Source organism: Tachyglossus aculeatus, chromosome 3, assembly GCF_015852505.1.
Source record: "Tachyglossus aculeatus isolate mTacAcu1 chromosome 3, mTacAcu1.pri, whole genome shotgun sequence".
Taxonomy (NCBI): domain Eukaryota; kingdom Metazoa; phylum Chordata; class Mammalia; order Monotremata; family Tachyglossidae; genus Tachyglossus; species Tachyglossus aculeatus.
Window position 1 is genome coordinate 59,674,903 of NC_052068.1, and position 18,696 is coordinate 59,693,598.

Below are 18,696 nucleotides of genomic sequence, written 5' to 3' on the forward strand. Positions count from 1 at the left end.
TTCAAATACTTCTGCCCTTCTCTGCTTTTCACATTTCCAGCCAATATATACTAAGTTTCTTTCTCTCTTTCTGACTCTTGCTCTCGCTGCCTGCCTGTCTCTGTTTTCCTGGCAGGACTGTCTGCTTTGCTCAGCCTGCCAAGAAACATCGCACCGATTTACAAGAAAACTCATTACTGTTGTCATTATTTTCCCATTAATAACAAAGTTGTCCAGTGACGACCACACATTATTCCCACAAACATATTAGTAAGGGCTTAAATCCCGTGGTCTGAACAGTAGGCTCGCTATGGGCAGGGAATGTTTTTGCTAATTCTGTTGTATCGTACTCTCCCAAGTGCTTAGGACAGTGCTGTGCACATAGGAAACGCACACAATATTCCCACAGACATATCAGTTAGGGCTTAAATCCTGTGGTCTGAACAAAATATAAGGTCATTATGGGCAGGGATCGTTTCTGCTAATTGTGTTGTATCGTACTCTCCCAATCAATCGATCAATCGTATTTATTGAGCGCTTACTGTGTGCAGAGCACTGTACTAAGCGCTTGGGAAGTACAAACTGGCAACATATAGAGACAGTCCCTACCCAACAGTGGGCTCACAATCTAGAAGGGGGAGACAGAGAACAAAACCAAACATACTAACAGAACAAAATAAATAGAATAGATAGGTACAAGTAAAATAAATAAATTTATTTATTATGTCCAAGTGCTTAGGACAGTGCTGTGCACATAGTAAATGCTCAATAAATACCATGATTGAGTTGATAGCCACACTTCCCTCTAAGTGATGAAAGTAACACTGCAGATACCCATTAAATTTTAAACTCCTCAAGGGCCCCTCGAGTTGTGACTTCAATTTTTATCCTATGCTTCCACCTGACTAATGCAGGGTTGTGTATTTCTTAGGTGCTCACTTAGGAGCTCTGCCTACATCACAATACCACTCTAAATGACCCCAATATTAAATGATTAATCAATGGTATTTATTGAGCGCTCTTTGTGCAAAGAGCACTGTACTAAAGTGCTTGGGAGAGAACAATACAATGGCATTGGTAGACATTTTCTCTGCCCAAAACAAGTTTAAATGAAACACTCTAGGTATGACTTTTAGTGTGTAGCTAAGCTTTTGTCACAGATGTGTCTCCTAAGGGAACCAAATGCTTGTTATTCCAAGTTCTTTCTCATTGGGGAAGTCAAGGCAAATGTGCTGGCAAATTCTATTCTTAGGATGAACAGTGCTGGGATTTCAGATTAAACTGGGACTTCCATCAATGGCATTTATGGAGTGCCTATTGTGTGCAGAGCGGTGTACTAAACTCCTGGGAGAGTACAATGCAGTAGAGATGGTTGACACAATCCCTTCCTTTGAGGAGTTTACATTCCAGAGAAGGGTAGTCAAGAGTAGAGTAGCAGTGTTGCCTAATGGAAAGATCCATCGGAGGATCTGGGTTCTAATTCCAGCTCTGCCCATTGCTTGCTGTGTGACCTTGGGCAAGTCATTCATTCATTCATTCAATCGTATTTATTGAGCGCTTACTGTGTGCAGAACACTGGACTAAGCGCTTGGGAAGTACAAGTCGGCAACATCTAGAGACGGTCCCTACCCAACAACAGGCTCACAGTCTAGAAGGGGGAGACAGACGACAAAACAAAACATGTAGATAGGTGTCAAAATCATCAGAACAAATAGAATTAAAGCTATATGCACATCATTAACAAAATAGAATAGTAAATACATACAAGTAAAATAGAGTAATAAATCTGTACAAATATATATACAGTCGCTTAACTTATCTGAACCTGAGTTCCTTAACTGTAAAATGGAGATTAAATCCTCCTCCCTCCAATTTAGATTGAGCCCAGGGTGGGACAGGGACTGCGTCCAATGCAATAAACTTGTATCCACCTCATTCATTCATTCATTCAATCGTACTTATTGAGCACTAACTGTGTGCAGAGCACTGTACTAAGCGCTTGGGAAGTACAAGTCGGCAACATATAGAGATGGTCCCTACCCAACAGCTTATTCATTTATTCATTCGATTGTATTTATTGAGCGTTTACTGTGTGCAGAGAACTGTACTAAGCGCTTGGGAAGGACAAGTTGGTAACAAATAGAGACGGTCCCTACCCAACAGCGGGCTCACAGTCTAGAAGGGCAGGCAGCACTTAGAACAGTGCTTTGCATGCAGTATCAAGCATTTGACAGATGTCGTTCAGTGCTGAGAAAAGTGCTTGACATTGTAAGCGCTCAACAAGTACCATAAAAAAGATGAATGAAAGGGATGTGACAACTCAGAGCCTATCCCGTGTCCAAAAACAGAAGTGTTCATCTTTCCTTCATTCATTTATTCATTCAATCGTATTTATTGAGTGCTTACTGTGTGCAGAGCACTGTACTAAGCACTTGGGAAGTACAAGTTAGCAACATATAGAGACGGTCCCTACCCACCAGTGGGCTCACAGTCTAGAAGGGGGAGACAGAGAACAAAACAAAACATATTAACAAAATAAAATAATTAGAATAAATATGTACTAATAAAATAGAGTAATAAATATGTACAAACATATATACATATATACAGGTGTTGTGGGGAGGGGAAGGAGGTAAGGCTGGGGGTTGGGGAGGGGGAGGAGGGGGAGAGGAAGGAGGGGGCTCAACCGAGCCCTGTCCTCTTCCATGCCTTCCCCTAACTGTAGACAAAACCACCATCTTCCCTGTCTCACCAGCCCATAATCGTGATGCTGGCCTCTCATTTAATCCACATAATAGACCTGTCACCAAATCCTATTAGTTCTAATAATAATAGTAATAATTGTGGCATTTGTTAGGTGTTCACTATGTGCCTTGGGACCAGGACTGTGTCCAACCAACTACCTTGTATCTACTCCAACACTTAGTAATAATAATAATAATGATGGTATTTGTTAAGCGCTTACTCTGTGCAAAGCACTATTCTAAGCACTGGGGGGGATATAAGGTGATCAGGTTGTCCCACGTGGGGCTCATGGTCTTAATCCCCATTTTACATATGAGGTAACTGAGGCCCAGAGAAGTTAAGTGACTTGCCCAAAGCCACACAGCTGACAAGTGGCGGTGCTGGGACTTGAACCCATGACCTCTGGCTCCCAAGCCCGTGTTCTTTCCACTGAGCCATGCTGCTCAGTGCAGTACAGAGAAGAGAAGTGTCTGACATCCTCTCCCCCTCGTCCCCCTCTCCATCCCCCCATCTTACCTCCTTCCCTTCCCCACAGCACCTGTATATATGTATATATGCTTGTACATATTTCTCTATTTATTTATTTATTTTATTTTACTTGTACATATCTATTCTATTTATTTTATTTTGTTAGTATGTTTGGTTTTGTTCTCTGTCTCCCCCTTTTAGACTGTGAGCCCACTGTTGGGTAGGGACCGTCTCTATATGTTGCCAACTTGTACTTCCCAAGTGCTTAGTACAGTGCTCTGCACACAGTAAGCGCTCAATAAATACGATTGATGATGATGATAAGAAATAATAAAAAACAATCAATCAATCAATGATATCTATTGAGTGCTTACTGTGAAACATTGTGACCTTGTGGATAGAGCACGGGCCTGGGAATCAGAAGGTCTTGGGTTTTAATCCCAGCTCTGCCACTTAATAATAATAATAATAGTAATGATGGCATTTATTAAGCACTTACTGTGTGCAAAGCACTGTTCTAAGTGCTGGGAAGGTTACAAGGTGATCAGGTTGTCCCACGGGGGCTCACAGTCTTAATCCCATTTTACAGATGAGGGAACCGAGGCCCAGAGAGGTGAAGTGACTTGCCCAAAGTCATACAGCTGACAATTGGCGGAGCTGGGCTTTAAACCCATGACCTCTGACTCCAAAGCCCGGGCTCTTTCCACTGAGCCACGCTGCTTCTCCTTGCCTGCTGTGTTTCCCTGGGCAAGTCATGTAATTTCTCTGTGCCTCAGTGTCCTCATCTGTAAAATGGGGGTGAAGACTGTGAGCCCTCTGTGGGACAGGGACCGTGACAACCCGATTAGCTTGTCTCCACCCCAGCATTTTGAACAGTGCCTGGCACGCAGTAAGCGCTAAACAAATATCATTATTATCATTACTGTTATTGTGTGCCGAGCACTGAATAATAATAATAATAATAATAATGGTATTTGTTAAGCGCCTAGTATGTGCAAAGCCCTGTTCTAAGCGCTGGGGGGGATACAAGGTGATCAGGTTGTCCCATGTGGGGCTCACAGTCTTAATCCCCATTTTACAGATGAGGGAACTGAGGCACAGAGAAGTGAAGTGACTTGCCCAAGATCACACAGCTGACAATTGAAATAAGCGCTTGGGAGAGAACAACCGAACAATATAACAGACCCACTCCCTGCCCACAAAGAGCTTCCAGCCTAGAAGACAGGCAGGCTAATGGAGGGAGTGAAACCTTGGCAGGAAAGCAATCTCACCTGAGCACCGTTCCCAGTCGTAGCATGTGTTATAGCCACACGGCTCCTTCTTTGTGCTTTTCAGAGACAGTTTTGTCCTCTCCAGAGCCCACTGCAGCTGAGGGCCCTCCTCACAGGGGCCGGGGAGCAGGAAGTGGATTTGTTGTTCATTTCTGCATCTTTCCGCCAAGAACTGGCAGCTGGCTTTTGTAGTGTATCGGCTGGAGGACGTGTCAAACACGCAGAGATCTTCTGAATCGCGGCTGCTGGGAGAGAAGGGTCAACCACGTCATCCAGAGAAATGGAGGGGAGAGGCCAGAAGGGAGAAGGAACCCATCAAGTAGCATTGCTTATCAGCAACTTGCTCCCTTTATTCATCCCCACTCCCAGCCCCACAGAACTTATGTCCATAAATGACATGTATTTATTTGTATTCACGACTGTCTCCCCCTCTGAACTGTAAACTCATTGAGGGCAGGGAATGTGTCTATTATTATAGTGTACTCTCCAAAACACTTAGTACAGTGCTCTGCACACAGTAAGCAGAAAATAAATGATTGAGTGAATGAATGAAAAGCACAGGCATGACAGTCAGAGGTCCCTTTTTACGGTATTTGTTAAGCGCTTACTATGTGCCAAGCACTGTACTATTGTGCTGGAGTAGAAACAAGCTAATCAGGTTGGATCCAGTCCATGTCCCACATGGGGCTCTCAGTCTTAAATCCCCATTTCACATATGAGGTAACTGAGGTCCAGAGAAGTGAAGTGACTTGCCCGAGGTCACACAGCAACAAGTGGCGGAGCTGGGATTAGAACTCAGGTTCTTCTGACTCCCAAGCCAGTGCTCTGTCCACTAGGCCAGAAGGGCCAGAAGGGTTCTCTGTCCTTATCTAGGACCTGGGTTCTAATCTCGGCTAGCTCTCTTCCTCCCTTCAAGGCCCTGCTGAGAGCTCACCTCCTCCAGGAGGCCTTCCCAGACTGAGCCCCTTCTTTCCTCTCCCCCTCGTCCCCCTCTCCATCCCCCCGTCTTACCTCCTTCCCTTCCCCACAGCACCTGTATATATGTATATATGGTTGTACATATTTATTACTCTATTTATTTATTTATTTATTTATTTATTTTACTTGTACATTTCTATCCTACTTATTTTATTTTGTTGGTATGTTTGGTTCTGTTCTCTGTCTCCCCCTTTTAGACTGTGAGCCCACTGTTGGGTAGGGACTGTCTCTATGTGATGCCAATTTGTACTTCCCAAGCGCTTAGTACAGTGCTCTGCACATAGTAAGTGCTCAATAAATACGATTGATTGATTGATTGATTCTCTGGGCCTCAGTTTCTTTAACTGTAAAATGGAGATTCAAAACCTGTTCTCCCTCCAACGTAGACTGCGAGTCCCATGTGGAACAGGGACTATGTCTGACCTGATTTACTTCATTCATTCATTCATTCAATCGTATTAATATTGAGCGCTTACTGTGTGCAAAGCACTGTACTAAGCGCTTGGAAAGTACAATTGTATCAACCCCAGCACTTAGAACAGTGCTTGACACATAGCAAGTGCTTAACAGATACGATGATTATTATGGTAAGGTCCTTGCGGGCAAGCACTGTGTCTTTTCCTTCCACTGCACATTCTCTCAGGCGCCCAGGATCATGTCCTGCCCATAGCAGGCATTAAATACACTCCAGAGCTTTGTATGGGCCTCAGCTCAAAGCAAGCACTCAATAAATAATAATAATAAAAATAATAATGGCGGCGTTGGTTAAGCATTTACTATGTGCCAAATCCTGTTTTAAGTGCTGGGGTAGATACAAGGTATTCAGGTTGCACACAGTTCCTGTCCCACATGGGGCTCACAGTCTAAATCCTCATTTTATAGATGAAGTAACCGAGGCACAGAGAAGTCGTGACCATTACTACTGCTATGAGGACAGTGCCCTGCATGGCGAAGCAGTAGAGAAGCAGCGTGGCTCAGTGGAAAGAGCCCGGGCTGTTGGGTAGGGACTGTCTGTATATGTTGCCAACTTTTACTTCCCAAGCGCTTAGTACGGTGCTCTGCACACAGTAAGCGCTCAATAAATACGATTGATTGATTGATTGATTGAGTCAGAGGTCATGGGTTCTAATCCTGCTCCGCCACATGTCTGCTGCGTGACCTTGGGCAAGTCACTTAACTTCTCTGAGCCTCAGTTCCCTCATCTGTAAAATGGGGCTGAAGACAGGGAGCCCCACATGGGACAACCTGATCACCTTGTAACCCCCCCACCGCTTAGAACAGTGCTTTGCACGTTGTAAGTGCTTAACAAATACCATTATTATTATTATTATTGTAAATAGAAAGGAGGAGGAGGAGGAGGAGGACTGATAGCCAGTGGAGGTAGAAAAATCCTATCTTGAGGCCGCCAGGAGCTCAAAAGCAGAGTTTCTGGTGCTCAGAACAGCCAACAGGAACACCTGTGTGTCCGCTTCCAGCAGAGGCAGAAACCGCCTCAGACTTCCATGAGTCCACCCTCCTCCGGCCACTGTCTCCGTGGGTCGGCTACGACAGGACCCTAACACCATTCCCAAGCCCGAAACCGTTCCTTACCCGCAGTCCTCTGTGGGAGACATGCAGATGCACTTGGAGCCCTCCGCCTTTCGTCCGGGTGCACAGCCGTCCCTGCGACTGGCCGAAGCTCCTGGAATGAAAATGGCAGTACGGTCCGTCTGTCAAAGGGTCACACGCTCGGCGAGGTCGCGGGGGACGCCAAGGGCCCAGGGGAGGTGGAAGTTGAAATCTGGAGAAGCGGCAGGAAATGGAACTCCCATGATAGGCCGAATTAAGCTTTTCTAGCTTTTTCTGTCCAGTGGCCAAGCAGAGATGCCCATTATGAGAAGCGGTATGGCTTAGTGGAAATCAATCAATCAGTCAATCATATTTATTGAGCGCTTACTGTGTGCAGAGCACTGTACTAAGCGCTTGGGAAGTACAAGTCGGCAACATATAGAGACAGTCCCTACCCAACAGTGGGCTCACAGTCTAAAAGGAAAGAGCCCGGGCATGGAAGCCAGAGGTCATGGGTTCTAATCCCAGCTCTGCCACTTGTCTGCTGTGTAACCTTGGGCAAGTCACTTCACTTCTCTGGGCCTCAGTTCCCTCATCTGTAAAATGGGGATGAAGACTGTGAGCCCCATGTGGGACAACCTGATTACCTTGTAACTGCCCCAGTGCTTAGAAGAGTGCTTGGCATATAGTAAGTGCATAACAAATACTGTCATAGTCATTATTATTATTATTATTATCTAGGCTGAACCAGGAAGCAATGAAGCACCCCTACCCTTCAACTCCAACACCTTCCTCTTCCCCTTGGTCTCAAGAGTCTCTCAAAGCATATTATATATGAGGCATTTAGAGGAACAGAACCAGTGTCTTCTGCCTTCAACTAATAATCATAATTACAGTACCTGTTAAGCACTGACTATCTGCAAGACACTGTATGAAGCACTGGGGTAGATACAAGCTGATCAGGTTGGGCACAGCCCCTGTCCCACATGGGGCTCACAGTCTTAATCCCCATTTTACAGATGAGGTAAGTGAGGCATGGAGAAGTGACTTGCCCAAGGTCACACAGCAGACAAGTGGCAGAGCCGGGATTAGAATCCAGGTCCTTCTGACCCCCAGGCCCGTGCTCTATCTGCTAGGCCACAATGCATTAGCAGTCCCTGGAGCTCATTGAGAGGATACATACTTCCACCACCACCATCATCAGCAGCAGCATCAATGGTATGTACTGAGTGCTTACCGTGCACCATGCTTCCAAACCCTTGGAAGCGTTCACTACAACTGAGACAGTAGACACATTCTTAGACTGGAAGCTCGTTGTGGGCAGAGAATGTGCCTGTTTATTGTTTTATTGTACTCTCCCAATAACTTAGCATAGTGCTCTTAAGTGCTCAATAAATATGACTGACTGACTGACTGCTCACAATGAGCTTCCAATCTAGAGGGGGAAACAGACATTAAGGCTGATGTGCACATGGGAAAAGGAGCTCTGTTTCTCTCTCTCTCAAGGACAATGCCACCGTTGGATGTGGTCTCACCACTGACCACGTCCCCTGATTAGCTGGAATCCGGCCTGACAGGAGGCCCGTTTCTGGTGTTTGCTCTTACCTTGTTCACAAGAGATGGAGCTGGATACAGGGGGCTCCCAAGTCAGCTCCTTCCCACAGGTGTGCTTCTTCAGGCCCGTGATAACGAAACCAGGAGGGCACACCAACAGGATGGAGTCTCCCACCTGATACTGCTTTTTGTGGGGGGAAACGGAGAGGCCTTCAGGCACAGACGGCTTAGAACACGTTGCCCCTGAGGGAAGAGAATAATAGTTTGACTACATGCAGTGCTTTCTTTCCAAAAACATGTAATTGAAACACTCATTCTGGTAGAATTGAGTGTATTTCTTCTATTAATAATAATAATGGCATTTGTTAAGCGCTTGCTATGTGCAAAGCACTGTTCTAAGTGCTGGAGTAGATACACGGTAATCAGGGTGTCCCACGTAGGGCTCACAGGCTTCACCCTCATTTTACAGATGAGGGAACTGAGGCCCAGAGAAGTTAAATGACTTGCCCAAAGTCACACAGCTGACAAGCGGCAGAAGCGGGATTAGAGTCTGTGACCTCTGACTCCCAAACCCGGGCTCTTTCCACTAAGCCACGCTGCTTCTACTTCTCTTGCTGCTTCCTACCTTACCTGTTTTTCCAACTGCTCCTACTATATATATCGTGAAGCAGCATGGCTTGGTGGAAAATGCACGGGCTTGGGAGTCAGAGGTCGTGGGTTCTAATCCTGACTCCACCACTTTTCAGCTGTGTAACTTTGGGCAAGTCGCATAACTTCTCTGTGCCTCGGTTACCTCATTTGTAAAATGGGGATGAAGACTGTGAGCCCCATGCGGGACAGGGATTGTGTTCAACCCAATCATCTTGCATCTACCCCAGCACATAGAACACTTCCTGGCACACAGTAAGCACTTAACAGATACCATCATCATCATTATTATACAATTCACATCTAGCTGTCATCAGCGCCTAGAACAGTGCTCGGCACACAGTAAGTGCTTAACAAATGCCGTTATTATTATCATCCCTATTAGACTGTAAGCTTTTTCAGGGCAGAAATGGTGTCTTAAACTTCTACTGCACCCTCTTGAGTTTCTGGGAGAGTTCTCCGCTCACGGAGGCCTAATATAATGCTCTGTTCTCAGTAAACATCCAATACAGTGCTTTTTTATGGTATTTGTTAAGTGCTTACTATATGTGAGGCACTGTACTAGGTGCCAGGATAAATACAAGCTAATAAGGTTGGACACAGTCCGTGTCCCACATGGGGCTCACCGACTTAACCCCTGTTTTACAGATGAGGTAACTGAGGCACAGAGAAGTGAAGCGACTTGTCCGTGGTCACTCTGAGGGCAAGTGGAAGAGCAGGAACTAGAACCTAAATCCCTCTGATTCCCATACCTGTGCTCTGTCCAGTATGGCACCCTGCATCTCCAAGTGCTTTGTACATAGGAGGCACTCAGCTTTAATTCTATTTGTTCTGACGACTTTGACACCTGTCTACTTGTCCTGTTTTGCTGTCTGTCTCCCCCTTCTAGACTGGGAGCCCGTGGCTGGGTAGGGACCGTCTCTATATGTTGCCAACTTGTACTTCCCAAGCGCATCCTACAGTGCTCTGCACACAGTAAGCGCTCAATAAATGATTGGATGAATGAATGAATAAATGCCAAGGAATGAAAGAATGAGTTAAAATAACCCATCTTTACTCATTTCATATATAGTATATACATACTACAGTTTCTACATAGTTTCTATGTAGAAACTGTTCCTTTATGTTGCTCCTAGTATGATTAATCCATCAATCAATAATATTTATTGAGCATTTACTGTGTGCAGAGCACTGTACTAAGTGCTTGAGTGAGTACAATATTCATCCATTCATTCAATTGTACATATTGAGCACTTACTTTGTGCTGAGCACTGTACTAAGCGCTTGGGAAGTACAAGTCAGCAACATATAGAGACAGTCCTTACCCAACAATGGGCTCCCAGAGTCAGTCTGAGAATTGGTATTTCTTCAGAACTTATGACTTTCTCACGAAACCATACTATGTATACTATACTATGCTACATACTATACTATATATGTACTACTATATATATGTATGTTTGTACATATTTATTACTCTATTTATTTTACTTGTACATATTTATTCTATTTATTTTATTTGGTTTATATGTTTTGTTGTCTGTCTCCCCCTTCTAGACTGTGAGCCCGCTGCTGGGTAGGGACTGTCTATATGTTGCCAACTTGGACTTCCCAAGCGCTTAGTACAGTGCTCTGCACACAGTAAGTTCTCAATAAATAGAATTGAATGAATGAATGAATTTTGGGTGTTCCCCCCCCCCCCCACCCAAAATGGAATGTTTCTTGGGCTAAAATTCCCGGGGCTTGCCTGCTGATGAGAGGAGCCCCAGTTCGTCCTGTCAGGGAGGCATCTGGCCTCCCTCTGGGGGCTCCTCTACTAATCAACAATAATGGGACTATTTGTTCAGCGCTTTCTCTTGGGACTATTTGTTCAGCGCTTTCTCTTGGCCAAGCTCTGTGCTAAACGCCGGGAAAAAATGTCGCCTGATCATCGACTTCCAGGATTAGTTAAGTTGGATTTATCTCTATGCAGAGACACCGACACCTGGAACAATCTCAGCTGCAGTCTCAACGCCTCCCTCTTCTGCATTCGCAGATATTTCCATCCCACCTCAGACCCTCTCCTTTTGACTGGTATCTGTTAAGCGCTCATTATGTCTCAGGCACTGTACTAAGCACTGGAGTAGACACAAGCAGATCGAGTTGAACACAGTCCCTGTCCCACGTGGAGTCTCAATCGCCATTTTACAGATGAAGGTTCTGAGGCACAGAGAACAATAATAATAATAATTATAATTGCGGTATTTGTTAAGCACTTACTATTGTGCCAGGCACTGTTCAAAGCCCTGGAGTAGATACAAGGTAGAACAAAGTCCTTGTCCCACGTGGGGCTCGCAGTCTTAATCCCCATTTTACAGATGAGGGAACTGAGGCACAGAGAAGTAAAATTACTTGCCCCAGGTCACATAGCAGACAAGTGGAGGAGCCAGGATTAGAACCCATGACCTTCCAACTCCTAGGCCTGTGGTCTAGCCATTACACCATGTTGGCTGGTTCCAGGGGATCCTCGGAGGTCCAGAGAAACCTTGTCATCCTGTTTCTTTCCCAGCGGCTCCATCCAATTTTAATCTTGACATTCTTACAGATCTCTCTCTCTCTCATTTTAGTACGCACCCTGTTTTTCCGAATATGTGCCCAGTTTTCTTTGGGCTCAAAAACCTCCCTTTGTTCACTCAGTTTCCCCATCCTCTGGACCTTTGAAATATTTTAGCTGAGTAGAACCGTGAGATTAAAAGTCCATTCTAACTGCTATTTATTCCCTGCTGGATAATAGATTAATAATAGATGTTTAGTCGGTTAGCACAAAGAGTTTTAGTGATGAATAGGACATAAAAGATAACCCTTTCTGAATTAAGTATTTACACAGGAACACATAAAAGAAATTGAATTCATAATCCTCTTTCAGAATTAAGCATTTACTTAGGAACACATAAAAGAAATCAAATTCATACTGCTCTTGATGGTCCATATTTACATAGCTATTGATCATGTAACCAAATTTCTTGTGTTTTCAACACTGAATTTTAATATATTCCTATTCTTTGGTGCATTTTGGAGAGAGAGCTCCAGAATGCATTAATGTGATTTCTAGTATTTCCTCTGGGAAACGATAGTTAATTTAGTGCTTTTTTTTTTTTTTCTTGTTTACCACTCCATTTTCCTGGAACCAATTAAGAGTACTTAGTAAGACGTCTTTGAACAGCTTTGGATACAACCTTGAAGTGCTACAGCATTTTTGTAATTATCCTCAGGCAGATGACAGGGTATGCAGGACCACAGGGTGTCCTAGTGGAAAGAGCCTGGGCCTGGGCATTAATAAAACTGGATTCTAATCCCTGCTCTCCCAGTTGCTTCCTGTGGGACCTTGGGCAAGTCACTTAACTTCTCTAGGCCTAGTTTCCTTATCTGTAAAATGGGATTCAACACCTGTTCTCCCTCTCCCTTAGACTGCGAGTAAGCAGCGTGACTTAGTGGGAAAAGAATGGGCTTGGAAGTCAGAGGACGTGGGTTCTAATCCCACCCCCACCACTTGTCTGCTGTGTTACCTTGGGTAAGCCACTTCACTTCTCTGTGCCTCAGTTACCTCATCTGTAAAATGGGGATGAAGACTGTGAGCCCCACGTGGGACAACCTGATTACCTTGTATCTACCCCAGTGCTTAAAACAGTGCTCGGCACATAGTAAGCGCTTAACAAAATATCATAACTATTAACGGGGACTGTGAATATGTCTGACTTGATTATCTTACTCCAGCACTAAGTAAAGTGCTTGGCACTTGGTAAGGAATGACATTATTATTATTATTATTTTATCATCATTATCATTGTTATTGAAAAGCAACATGGCTTAGCGGTTAAAGCACATTCCTGGCAGTCAACAGGACCTGGGTTCTAATCCCGGTTCTGCCACATGTCTGCTGTGTGACCTCGGACAAGTAACTTGAATTCTCTCAGTTCCCTCATCTGTAAAGTGTGGATTAAGACTGTGAGCCCCAGGTGGGACAAGAACTGTGTGCAAACATACCTTGTATTTATCCCAGTGCTTAGAACAGTGCCTGGCACATAGTAAGCACTTAACACCATAAAATTTGGGAAGCAGCATGGCTCAGTGGAAAGAGCACGGGCTTTGGAATCAGAGATCATCGGTTCAAATCCCAGCTCCGCCACTGGTCAGCTGTGTGACTATGGGCAAGTCACAACTTCACCGTACCTCAATTACCTCATCTGTAAAATGGGAATTAAGACTGAGCACCACGTGGGACAAACTGATCACCTTGTAAACTCCCCAGCGCTTAGAACAGTGCTTTGCATATAGTAAGTGCTTAATAAATGCCATCATTATAATAATCAGGGAAAGGTGAGAATGAACAGCTTCTATGCCCAGGTCACTCAAAATCCCTTATTCTAGTTAGCTTCCCTCTTGCCTCCTCCAGCAAAACTTTGAGCAAAGGTTTGGACTACGAGGCACAGGGATATGTGGCTTCACATCTTTTTCTTACCCAGAGGTGGCACCAAAATGGCCCCAGGAGAGAAGGAAGGGGATAGGAAAAGTAGGCAGTGGACCACATAATAATAATAATAATAATGACGGCATTTATTAAGCGCTTACTATGTGCAAAGCACTGTTCTAAGTGCTGGGGAGGTTACAAGGTGATCAGGTTGTCCCATGGGTGGCTCACAGTTTTAATCCCCATTTTACAGATGAGGTAACTGAGGCCCAGAGAAGTTAAGTGACTTGCCCAAAGTCACATAGCTGACAAGTGGTAGAGCCGGGATTTGAACCCATGACCTCTGACTCCAAAGCCCAGACTCTTTCCACAGAGCCATGCCGCTTCCCACATGAGCAAAGCCCCAGCCTATCTGAACGGAGATCGTGTGTTTCCGAAGAGTGGTGTGGTCAGAGCAAGGAGAGGATGCCCCTTGAGTTCCTTCAGCAGACCCACAATGAGAACGGGGTCCTGCTTGGAAACTGTTCATTAAAATCAAGGACAAGATAATAATAATAATAATAATAATAATAATAATAATGACATTTGGTAAGCGCTTACTATGTGCAAAGCACTAAGATGACCACCCATGGACCACAAGTCAGAACTGGTGGCAAAGACTTATGTGTATTTAAGACGGTCACGTGGAGGCCAAACCTTCGGGAGTGCAGTGAATTTCTGTGGAATAAGGCAACGGGGCTTATTTGTTTTACGTGTGAACGATTCATGGCCCGTTTGGTTTTCTCAGACTCTTACGTCGGCATTCCGTGCCTTCTTCTTTCCAGGTTTTGTCCGGTAGACAACTTACATATTGGAATCCCACCGCCTCAAAGCCCGTCATGCAGACAATCTCAGCATCTTCCCCAACCGAATAGGTTCTCTTCTCATTCTTTAATCAAAACAAACGATAGGTAAGGACGACACCCCTTCCCAGGCCCAGATACTGCAAATGTGCCTCTGACATGCTGGATTCCTCTTCACTTCTCTTCTATTAGAGGGGGCCATGTGCCACTAGGAACTTCTCAATCTGCCAATCAATCCCCCTCTTGACTGTAAGCTCGTTGTGGGCAGGGAAAATGTCTGTTATATTATTCTATTGCACTCTTCCAAGCTCTTAGTACAGTGCTCTGCATATAGTAAGCGCTCTATAAATATGACTGATTGAGAATGATATTTATTTAAGGCTTAGTGTTTGCAGAGCACTTTACTAAGAACTTAAACAACAATATACCATTAGATACTCTATACTGTAAACTCTTTATGGGCAGAGGACGTGTCTACCAACTCTGTCATATTGTGTTCTTCCAACCGATTGGTTCACTGCTCTGCATAGTGTAAGCACTCAATAAATAGTACTGATTAATTGCTGTGTAACAGGGGGCATGTCACTTTACTTCTCTGTGCATCAGTTCCCTCTTTTGAAATATGCTCATCTGTAGATTGTAAGCTCATTGCAGCGGGAAAGATATCTGTTATATTGTTATATTGTATTTAGTACACAATTCGTGCACATTAGTAAGCACTCAATAAATGTGATAAAAATACAATTGATTATGGGGATTAAATACTTGTCCTCCTTTCTACTTGGGCTGTGTGTCTGACCTGTTTAGCTTGTCTCTACGCCAACAGTTAGTACAGCACTTGGCACATAGTAAGTGATTAACAAACACCATGGTTTTTATTAGTATCCTGGAGTGGGACATGGTGCAGGAAAAAAAATGTCTGGGAAATGGGTGGCTTCCAATGTCGGATCAGAAGTTTCATTTATTTGGTTGCTGGGAGGAAACATTGTGGCAGATTAATGATAATGATAATAATGCTAATGATAATAGCAACAGCAATAATAATAATAATTGTGATATTTGTTAACACTTACTATGTTCAAGCACTGTACTAAGCAGTGGGGTAGATACAAGACCATCAGATCCAACCCAATCTGATCCACACAAGCGAAGAAGGAGGTGTTGAACCCCATTTTATGGATGCGGAACCGAAGCGCGATGAAGTGAAGTGACTTGCCCAACCTCACTTAGCAGGCAAGTGGCAGATCCAGGATTAGAACGCAGATCCCCTGACTCCAGACCCAGGCTCTTTTTTAGCAAAGCATAGCATCCCTTTCACAGTCCAATTAACGAGGAGAGCAGGAATGGCTTTGGCCCTTGTGAAACATTCCCTTCTCCCAATCAATAGAAGGTGTTAACGAGCGCTTACTGTGTGTGGACTACTGTACAAAGCAGTTGGAAGAATGCAGTACAGTGGGCAGAGACGATACCACTGGGCTAGTCCAAAATCTCCATTCGCAGTACTGCAGCCTCAGTGCTAGTCACTGGCCAAAGTAGAGGAGACGACTGAGATGGAGGGGGTACCTAGGAAGTAGAGGTAGCCCACCTGCCCTTTCTTTGTCCTGAATCATCCCTTCAGAAACACAAGGACGAATGGACTTGGTTTGGGTATTTGGGAAGAGGCTCCAGATGGGGCAGCTTCTGGATTTTCCCCAATTTTCACTTGGCAAACAATGGGAATTCTGGCAGCCAAAGTAATAATAATAATTATGATACTTAGTAGCTAAGTGCTTACTATGTGCCAAGAACTGTTCTAAGCACTGGGGTACATAAAAGTTAATAAGGTTGAACCTAGTCCCTGACTCACATGGGGCTCACATTCTCATCCCAGTTTTACAGATGAGGTAACTGAGGCACAGAGAAGTTGAATGACTTGCCCAAGGTCACACATCAGGCATGTGGCAGAGCCAGGATTAGAACCCAGGTCTTTCTAGACCTCCCATGTACTTTGGGGTTGCCCCACCTGAACTTCCAATGCCTCTGCCTTCAGCGGAGTGTCCGCCTGGATTATCTCACCCTGATGAACCCATTTGCAGGAGGGAGGGGCTTCCGGCATCCTTCGGTGGGCTCGGTCTCTTCGATATCCACCTCCTTGATGTCTTTGTCATCATTGAGGCACAGAGCCCCCCTGTGGGATGCACACAGGGTAGGGAGGGACAAACTCAATCAGTCGATCAATCAGTGGTATTTTTTGAACACTTACTGTGTTCAGAGCACTGTACTAAGCACTTGGGAGAGGACGATACAGAGGGAGGAGTCACATTCCCTGCTCACAAGGAGCTTGCAGTCTAGAGGGCTCATTGTAAAATTTTGAATATGACACTTTGAGTAGTCCAAACCCTAGAACTCCCACTCTTTGAGGTCCCTGGGGAATACCAGAAATCCAGGAGTTCTTGCCGGGCTCAGCTAGCTGCTACCCACTCTTCCTGAGGAGCGAGAGACTGTCCCTGATCTGATTATCTTACAGTCTGGCTGCCCCAGAGCTCAGTGCAATGCATGTCACACACTCAGTACTTAATCAATATAAGTCAATCAATAAGAAGCAGCTTGCCCTAGTGGATAGAGCATGCCTGGGAGTCTGAAGGACCTGAGTTCTCATGCAGCTCCGCCACTTGTCTGCTGAGTGACCTTTGGCTAGTCACTTCACTTCCCTTTGCCTTAGTTCCCCTACCTGTAAAATGGGGATTAAGACCGTGAGCCTCTTGTGGGACAGGGACTGTGTCCAGTGAGATCAGCTTGTATCGTCCCCAGTGCTTAGTACAGCACCTGGCAGTCAGTCAGTCAGTCAACTGTATTTATTGAGCACTTACAGTGTGCAGAGTACAGTTGTAAGCATTTGAGAGAATACAATATAACAGTGAAAAGGCACCCTCCCTGCCCAGAATGAGTTTAGAGTCTAGAGGGCACATAGTAAGTGCTTAACAAAAACCTTAAAAAAAACAACTGACTAGCTTGTATCCACCCCAGTTCTTAATACAGTACCTGGAACATAGTAAGTACTTAACAAATACCACAATTATTACCATTATTATCATTTTTATTAATAATAACTAAAACGGGAGGATTCCACTCCCCATCCAACCCCCTGGTCTCTCTTCCATTCCTTCCCTCACGCCTTCTTACTTCTTGACGAATATGGAAAAGGAGCAATCTTCCTCCTGTTGTCCATCGCCCTCACAGGTCTTCCCTCCATTCAGAGGGGCAGGGTTATCACATCTCCTCGTCCTCCTCCTCCTGTAAGACCCATCACACGCGCTCCAGGGAGACCAGCAGCTCCACAAACCATCCACGGTATCTTCAGCAAGGAGAAAAAAAGCCTGAGTCCCTCGACAATTCCCCTAGGGCCCCTGGATCCCCATCTCCTGTCAGCCAGTCAGTCAATCATATTTACTGAGTGCGGAGCACTGTACTAAGCACTTGGAAAAGTACAATAAAACAGACACATTCCCTGTCTACGATGAGCTTACAATCTAAAGGGGAAGACAGACATTAATATAAATACATTACAGATATGAACATAAGTACTGTGGGGCTGGGGTTGGTGGGGGTTGAATAAAGGGAGCGAGTCAGGGGGACGCAGAAGAGAGTGGGAGAAGAGGAAAGGAGGGTTTAGTCCGGGAAGGCCTTTTGGAGGAGATATGTCTTCAACCAATCTTTGAAGAGGGAAAGAGTAATTGTCTGTCAGTTATGAGGAGGGAGGGCATTCCAGGCGACAGGCAGGACGTGTTCGAGAGATCTCGGGGGAAAGATAGAGATGGAGGTACAGTGAAAAGGTTAGCATTTAGAGGAGTGAAGCCTGCTGGCTGGGTTGTAGGTAGGAGAGTAGCGAGGTGAGGTGGGAAGGGGCAAGGTGATTCAAGTCTTTAAAACCAATGGTAAGGAGTTTCTGTTTGATGTGGAGGTGGTCTCCTGGCTACCGGCAACTCCCGGCACAGCCCAGAATGCCAATCTTGGTGAGCTGTCAGGGTTTTGGCACATCTGCAAATTCATCCCAGCTGGCCATTTCTGGAACCCGGCCTCCAAGCTCCCACTTAACCCCTTCTACTCAAACCTGCACAGGGGATCAGTTCCCGCTGAGGGGACAAGAGCAGCTCCTCAAACTTTTGGGAGAAAGGCTACTTTTTAAGGCCTCTGGGCCATCTGGGAGATGGAAAGGTGGCACAAACAAGAAGTGCCT

At 45.0% G+C, this 18,696-nt stretch overlaps 1 protein-coding gene across 2 annotated transcripts in view; it reads right to left on the bottom strand.

Annotated features, from left to right (window-relative positions):
* Positions 1-18,696, bottom strand: part of C6 (complement C6) — a 72,569-nt gene that overhangs the window by 2,262 nt on the left and 51,611 nt on the right. Inside the window, exons 12-17 of one of the 2 annotated variants that reach the window (XM_038744229.1) lie at positions 17,643-17,814; positions 16,536-16,647; positions 14,434-14,566; positions 8,595-8,786; positions 7,032-7,122; positions 4,464-4,705 (exon numbers count right to left, since the gene is read on the bottom strand). In XM_038744229.1, coding sequence (XP_038600157.1) covers positions 4,464-4,705; positions 7,032-7,122; positions 8,595-8,786; positions 14,434-14,566; positions 16,536-16,647; positions 17,643-17,814 — 942 coding nt within the window. Of the gene's footprint in view, positions 1-4,463; positions 4,709-7,031; positions 7,123-8,594; positions 8,787-14,433; positions 14,567-16,535; positions 16,648-17,642; positions 17,815-18,696 lie in introns of both variants that reach the window. The other variant, XM_038744228.1, reaches the window with a different exon arrangement.